Below are 7,954 nucleotides of genomic sequence, written 5' to 3'. Positions count from 1 at the left end.
GTGCGCGGGGCGCGGGCGCGGGGCTGCGGAGCCGATCACACGCCCGCTCCCGAGCCATCGCGCCGCCGGGGCCGCGGTCCTCCCGTTCCCCCTTCGCCGGGCTCTTCCTGCCTCCGCGCCCGCGTCGGACCCGGGCTGCGGGCGATCGGGGAGGGGAGCGTCCTCAGCACCCGCCAGGCGGAGCTTTTGTTTGGCCGAGACGCAGATGGCCCTCTGCGCCGGCCGGGAGGTGGCGAGGGCGCGGCGCGCTCCGGGCCGCTTGGAGTCCGCGCCCGGCCCTGCTTCCTCTTCTCCCGGTTGCGCGCCCGCCGCCGGGCAAGCCGCGCGGCGCCATTGTCGCGGTGGCGGGTGTCTGGGGGAAGCTTATGTAAGTTTGGCTGAGCTGGGCGCTGGGAGAGACTGCGGCCGGGACAGCGTGGTGGCTGATGTGTGATTGGGGCCATCTCGTCTGCTGCAGCTGCCTACAGAAATACTGGCTACGGCCATCTTCCGGTTCGACTCATCTGAACTTAGCAAGTGGAACAACGCTGTAGGAAAAAGAAAAAAAAAAAAACCATGCAAGCATGCTGCCGCGTTTCTAGGCCCCAGAACTTAAAAAAAAAAAAAAAAAAAGGCGGGTGGTGGTGGTGGCGGTGATAGAATTACCAGTGGTCAAAAAAGAGAAAAGAAAAAGAAAGGGTACGCTGGTGTGTTGCCATGACTACTCGGGCCACTCCTCCCTCTGGTCCATTGCACGATAGTCCCACCAGCCCCAGGAGTTAGTGACAGTCAGAGAAAGTGTCCCCCTCAGGAAAGTCCTGTGCGTGCTGCCCGCTCTCTGGGCCACTGCACGCCCCGGAGCAGGGGCAATCCTAGGAGGCAGAGCCAGTATGATCCCTGAGGAGAGAACCCCTCTGGTACTCTGGGTAGGACAGTGTTCTCTAGAAAGGGAGCTTCTCAGGGTTTTCAGGAAGTAGGGCTCCAGTTAGGAGCCCCACACGGTACATTTTGTGAAGAGCTGTTAGGGCCCACCACAGCAAATCGCATTTTTTGTGAGGTTTCTGTTCATATAGTGAAACTTTGTTTTTCAGAACATTGCTCTGGAGGGAGTTCCTGGGGTAAGAGTTAACATGCACAAAAAATTAAATTTCTTTGGGCTTCTGGGTAGTGATAGAGGTTTAAAAAACCCCAAATTTCTCAACTCTGGTCTTAAAAGTGTGTGCTCCATGACACAGGTGTATAAAGAGAACAGCTGCTGCCACCCATGGCAACTGCTGGGCGCGGTAGGTCTGTAGCTTTCTTCATGTGTCAGTCTGTCGAGGAGCCTAGAGAAAAAGAAAACACAAGGCTACATGTGCACCAGGAAATAGTGGCACCAGGGTCGCTCGCTGGCATCTGCGTGTGTGGTCATCTGCGCCTACAGGTGGCTTAGCTCAACCCTGAGCCATCCCTTAATTGCCCTGTAGTCCATCCTGGTCTGTGCGGCACAACCCAGGGCTACACAGAGCAGGGCCACCCGGCCAGGTGCTCCAGAGCTGAAAAATAGGTACCGGTGCAGAAGGCAGAACAAGACTGGGAGGTCTGTTTTTCTTTCAGTCAGTTCTTGGAACCATTCTTGTGTTGGAATGCAGCATGCAGAAAGATCCTCCCTCATTCTTGTTTTTTTCTTTGTAGGTCTGGTGCGCCCTGATCAGTTATTCTGATCTGAAGATTTTGGCGTTTAAGGCATTAAGATAATAGCCTGAATTGTTCATGGTAACTATACCTTTGGATATTAAGTCTGGAAAAAATGTTTTGCATTCTGCTTGGATGGGGTGTAGCTCTGGTGGGAGACTTCCTGCACAAGCAAGGCCCTGGGCTCCATCTCCATTGTGCAGATTATATGTGGGTGTGTCTTTCCCAAAGACTTCTGTTTCTTGGGAAAACTGTATTTTCTTTAAATTTGTATTATCAAATATTATTCAGAATTATCAAAAGTAAAACAATTTTGAGAAAAACACATCATGTCTTAAAACTCAGAACTTCAGTATGGCGAGAGATTGTTCGTGTCAGTTCTAACTTTCTTTAGCTTATAAAATACTCAGAGGATTTAGGGTTTACAGGTCAAGCCTCCTTACTGTACATATCTGAAATCCAAACTCTGGGCTCTTTTGAATGCTGAAATGATACAATCAGTAGAAAATTCCACTTGAAACATAAATAAATTTCATGTTTAGACATGAAATATCTGATATTATATGTGAGCAAGTATCCCCAAATCCCAAGCATTCCTGGTGCCAAGCATTTCATAAGGACCCTAGACCTGCACCGCCAGTGTTAATGACACCAAAAGGGGTAAGACTGGTGTCCAGGGAGAACAAAGCTACTCCTTGTTCTCTTCCTAAATATCATCTGATTCTCATAGGTCCCCAGTTAGAAGTGACCCAAAACTGCTGTGGGAAAGTGAGAGGACAGCACCGAGCCAGTGGGCTGGCAGTGCTGCCCCTGCTGTTGGTAACAGTGGTTAACACGGGGCACTGCTGTTCTACTGAGTTTGCTATGTGGGGGTCAGAGCAGATGCTGTAGACAGGACTGGGGTCCTTGTCTCCACCCTCTTTCTTTAATGCTGCTGCTGACTGGCTTGTCTTTGTTGTCTGGAACCATGAGTCGCCTCCCCGTGATGCCTGGGTTAGTCTCACCTCAACTAAGGAGCTATATAACATTGGCAAGTTTCTGACCAACCTGCCTTGTAAGATCATTTAGATATGGAAATAATTAAGATATATGAAGCATCTAGAATAATGCATGTCATGTGTTTGATAAAAGAGACGAGTCGTAGTAGTATGATTATTACTAGGCAAATACTTAAGAAAGTGAAGGTAAACAGTATGCAAGCCCCGCAGTAGGGATCAGTTTTTTCTACTCAATTTTTGGACTGCTCTTAACATTGACTTTTTGATCTTGAAATGAACATCTACTTGTGTGGAAAAAAAAATTACTCTTAATCACTAAACCTTTTTTAATAAAATTTTTTGTAGGAGTTTTTCATCAGTATGTCTGAAACCATTAAGTATAATGACGATGATCATAAAACTCTGTTTCTGAAAACGCTAAATGAACAATGCCTGGAGGGAGAATTTTGCGATATTGCTATTGTGGTTGAAGATGTAAAATTCAGAGCACACAGATGTGTTCTTGTCGTCTGCAGCACCTACTTTAAAAAGCTTTTCAAGAAGCTCGAGGTAGATAGTTCTTCAGTAATAGAGATAGATTTTCTCCGTTCTGATATATTTGAAGAGGTCCTGAACTACATGTACACGGCGAAAATTTCTGTGAAGAAGGAAGATGTTAACTTAATGATGTCTTCTGGCCAGATTCTTGGCATCCGATTTTTGGATAAACTCTGTTCTCAGAAGCGTGACGTGTCCAGTCCCGATGAAAGTAACGGTCAGTCCAAAAGTAAGTATTGCCTCAAAATCAATCGCCCCATTGGGGATGCCACGGACACTCAAGATGATGATGTAGAAGAAATTGGGGATCAGGATGACAGCCTTTCTGATGACACAGTAGAGGGCACTCCCCCGAGTCAGGAAGACGGCAAGTCACCCACGACCATGCTCAGGGTTCAGGAGGCGATTCTGAAGGAGCTCGGGAGTGAAGAGGTGCGGAAAGTCAATTGCTACGGCCAGGAGGTAGAGTCCATGGAGACCCCAGAGTCCAAAGATTTGGGGTCGCAGACCCCTCAAGCCTTAACGTTTAACGATGGCATGAGTGAGGTCAAAGATGAACAGACCCCGGGCTGGACCACGGCCACCAGTGACATGAAGTTCGAGTACCTGCTGTACGGCCACCACCGGGAGCAGATCGTTTGCCAGGCCTGCGGGAAGACCTTCTCTGACGAGGGCCGCCTGCGGAAGCACGAGAAGCTGCATACGGCGGACCGGCCGTTTGTGTGCGAGATGTGCACCAAGGGCTTCACCACGCAGGCCCACCTGAAGGAGCACCTCAAGATCCACACGGGCTACAAACCCTACAGCTGCGAGGTGTGCGGCAAATCGTTCATCCGCGCCCCAGACCTGAAGAAGCACGAGAGGGTGCACAGCAATGAGCGGCCCTTCGCATGCCACATGTGTGACAAAGCCTTCAAGCACAAGTCCCACCTCAAGGACCACGAAAGGAGGCACCGAGGGGAGAAGCCCTTTGTGTGTGGCTCCTGCACCAAGGCGTTCGCCAAGGCCTCGGATCTGAAGCGGCACGAGAACAACATGCACAGTGAGAGGAAACAGGTCACCCCCAGCGCCATGCAGAGTGAGACGGAGCAGCTGCAGGCGGCGGCCATGGCCGCAGAGGCCGAGCAGCAGCTGGAAACCATTGCCTGCAGCTAGGGGACCACGGGCCCAGAGCAGAGACTGAGCCGAGGGCTGCTGGTGCTGCTTTTGTGGAAACGTGCAGCGTGGGAAGCAGTGGTTGGATAAGTGTATTGGCAACTTTTCAAGGAGACTTTCTAAGTTGTGACCAAATAGTGGCGCTGTCCTGTCCAGTGTCTATTCCTGTGGCCAGGAAACTCCCCTCCCCCCTCTTAAGATTTTTAATTTGAGGATTCCTATGTCCAGTTTTGAAGCAAGAGACTTCTATTCCATTTTTAATTCCTCTGCACTCACCATGCTGAGTACAGTGCAGAGTAATAATTGAATCACTTGATTTCCTGATCATTGCAGTTACATGGGACTTCCGGCCAAAGCAGCAGTTTTAATAATTTAATAAATGTACTCCTACACATGCAGAACACGGCAGTGGGTGGTTGACCAAGAACACTGCGCAGTGGGAAACCAAGTTCTGGAAATACAGAATGGTATTAGATTTGTATTTGGTTTGTTAATTTTTTATATCACTGTTTTTCGCTGGTTTTTTTTTTTTTTGTGGACAAATAATAGTTGCTTTGCTGAAGTGTTTCATCTGTTTTGATTGCTCCCCCAAAGCTGTAGTCACAAGTGCAGGAGGCTGAACAAACCTACCAGGATGCTGGTGGTGGCGGCTGAATTCTGAGGCTCCACATAGTTGGGATTTGCCAAATGCACGGGCAGGGATTTGCTGTGTGGACCTGCAGAGGGGAGGATTGGAAAGGCCCTCAAGATAGGGCTGATGTGCAGCAGTTCCAGGATTTCCTAGGTCAAAATAATTTTAAATTGATTTTTGACATGAGATTTGCATTTAGGATCAAGATTAAGAGAGGAGACTGATCTGCTTCTTCAGTCCCATTAGTATAGCAGAAGGGCATGAAGCTTCTGGGCTCCCTGCAGCACCTGATTTATTCACAAAGGAGATGCAATATACTTAAATAAATTTAAAATCTTTTAGGTGTATAAAGAGTGTTTGTCTTAACGTATTTCAACAAAAAGCAGATAGTTGCACTTTTTTTGCACATTGGATTTAATAATTACCATCAGTAGCAAACAGACCATGTTTAACCAATGTTAGGGATCGTCAGTCCAAATGTTCTGTTTTTGAAGTATATTTCATCACTGGTCCTGGTTTTAGGAAGAAGTTGATTGCCTCTCATGCCGTAAATCAGAATTATAAACTGTTTCAGATCTGGTGTGCTAAATGTTTGTTTTTACCATTTTCTTAGGAGTATATTGAAATGCCAACAGTTGTTTGAATTATATTCTGTAAGAAAGTATTAGTCCTTTACATTGGGATATGTACAGTTGTAGAAAATGCCAACTTAAAATTCATATTTGGTTGCTAGGAGTTTTCCTAAAATACATTAAAGTAATTTCATTTCATAGCTTGTTGCATTAACACTTGTAGTTATTGTGGGAGAACTTTACTTTTTAAATTGGTATATATGTTATGCCCAGGATTATAGGATGACGATGCTACCTTTTCAAAAAAAATATTTATTGGTAGTTTAAAGTTAATTTAATTTCTTGAAAGTCGTTTATTCTGTACTAAGAATAGTCCTGTCACTGTGTCTGTGTGCTGTTGCGGGAGGAGGCCTGACCATTGCTTGGATGACGGAGCTAAAGATAAAGTTTTCTCTGACTCACAGTTTGGGAAGTTCAGTCCCTGGTCTGCTGTCCTCAGCAAAGGAAAAGTAATCCAACCCCTACAATGGCTACTTCAAACCATATTTTGGGCCTTCATTTTAGAACATAAAAAAGTACACTTCTGCCATTCCTGTTTTCATTTTTTAATGTCAGTCTTCCCCACATGCAGGTTTCCGCCAAAATCTATACTTTCCATCCTGTCTTCGCCATGGTTTTCATAGCATCGCAAGTGTTCGATGTGATGCTGACTCCTGTTAAAACTGCAGATCGTGCTGGTACGCCAGAAAGAAACTTCAGTTTTCATCACTCTGTATTATGTATTCATTTGTTTTGCATAAGAAATATATTTATGTCATGATTTCTCCTGTTGGTACTGTGTGTTAGGATGCATGCTTTTTGGGTTTTGGTTGCATCAAAGTCAGAACCCGGGAGCTGGTCCTGGTAAGTACCACTGCCTCTCTGCATATCCACTGGCTCTCCTTGTCCCCAGGCCAGGGCAGCCATCATGTCAGATTCTTGGAGGGCACCTCCATCACTGTAGGGAGAGAATGCTGCAGTGTACTGACTACAGTGTAAGAAAGGAAATTCTAAGTCAGCTGTATCACCTTTTCGTGATTACTTGTTCTGTCTGTGCCAAGAGAATTCGTAAAGTTGATACTATGATGTATAACTTGCATTGTGCTGACACTGATTTAGGAAGTCTAAAATTAGGGGAATGCGTTACTATATCGGATAACAGAGATGGAGATAAAAGTTTTCTTCAACTCACCGTTTGGGAAGTTCAGTCCATGGTCTGTTGTCCTTAATGTTTGGGGCTTGTGCCAGAAGCTCATGGTAAAGCCAATCATCTGTCTCATGGCCAAACAGCAAAACAGAAATGGGCTCTTGTCATCCCTGTGGAAGGGTCCCTCCCAGTTACATGAAGACACACCCCTTCCTAGGCCCCACCTCTGGAGTCCATGGCTTCCAGCAACACCACAGGCTGGAGCCAAGTGTCTAACAGGGGCACTCTGGGAGATACTTAACCAAACTAGAGCAGGTAGTGTAGGTGCTAATCTTGTGTTTGCCAATTTTGAGCAATTTGAAATTACAAAAGCAGCCATTAAGTAAGTTTAGTACTTTGCATTTTGTTGGGAGAAAGTGATGCAGATGTGTGTAGTTTCTGGTTCAGTGTGCTGTATAAGATTATCTGTAACTCCACTTGGAGTGTGGAATTTGTTTACTCACTGTAATGTGGTTGTTGGTGGTTAATTTCTAGAGGAATTGAGAGCATCTATCGTGTAAGTGTGATAGAGCCACCATAACAAGCAAGGGTTGTGGTGTGCGGTTCTGAGTCAGTAGGAGTTAGGGAGTCAGAGAGCACATCTCTCTCAAGTCAGCCTGTATTTTTGCATACTTTTTTTTTTTTTTTTTTTTTTTTTTTGAGGCATGGTCTTGTTTTGTAGTTCAGGCTGGCCTTGAACTCATGGCAATCCTCTTGTCTCAGCTTCCCCATTGAGAAGATTATAGACATGTACCCCCCCCCATCTACATACATCCTTTTATCTGAGAAATTTCTTCCTCCTTAGACTAATTCAGAAAAAGGTGTTGGTCCTGCATCCACTTGACAACAGCTGTCTGCTGAGGGTATCCTGTCACTTCTTTAGCCCATGCAAGGCACTGGGCAGCATCTCATAATGACAACGCAAGGAGGTTTGACTGGAGTGTACCCCTTCTTAGTCTCACTTTTTATAGTGAGAATGGCCTTTGCCCATCACCCACCTGTTGTTACGATGGTTCCTTCAAGGTCACATACTGATCTCAAGGCTCTGGCCTGCCTGATCTGGTGATAGATTTTCAGCACTCGAGTGTTTACCAAGGTCTTGTCAGGAGATCTTCCCAATCACCAGCATCCACTTGGCTATTTTTTGGTAGATAGTGAGGTGGAAAGACTTTAAGTCAAACTT

General features: G+C 46.2%; 1 protein-coding gene across 2 annotated transcripts; it reads left to right on the top strand.

Moving 5' to 3' along the window:
- The first annotated feature begins 303 nt into the window (after positions 1-303).
- Positions 304-7,395, top strand: Zbtb14 (zinc finger and BTB domain containing 14). 2 transcript variants are annotated; one of them, XM_023720424.1, is made up of 4 exons: positions 313-367; positions 1,071-1,097; positions 1,654-1,734; positions 2,997-7,395. In XM_023720424.1, exons 3-4 carry the CDS (start codon positions 1,732-1,734, stop codon positions 4,341-4,343), a joined length of 1,350 nt encoding a protein of 449 aa, XP_023576192.1. In that variant the 5' UTR covers positions 313-367; positions 1,071-1,097; positions 1,654-1,731; the 3' UTR covers positions 4,344-7,395. The 2 variants fall into 2 exon arrangements, with proteins under 2 accessions (XP_004635857.1, XP_023576192.1); XM_004635800.2 differs by lacking the exon at positions 1,071-1,097 and having other exon boundaries at positions 304-367.
- The last annotated feature ends 559 nt before the right edge of the window (positions 7,396-7,954 follow it).

This window comes from Octodon degus, unplaced genomic scaffold (genome assembly GCF_000260255.1).
Source record: "Octodon degus isolate 3935 unplaced genomic scaffold, OctDeg1.0 scaffold00075, whole genome shotgun sequence".
NCBI lineage: Eukaryota > Metazoa > Chordata > Mammalia > Rodentia > Octodontidae > Octodon > Octodon degus.
This window is presented reverse-complemented; position numbering and strand designations above follow the sequence as displayed.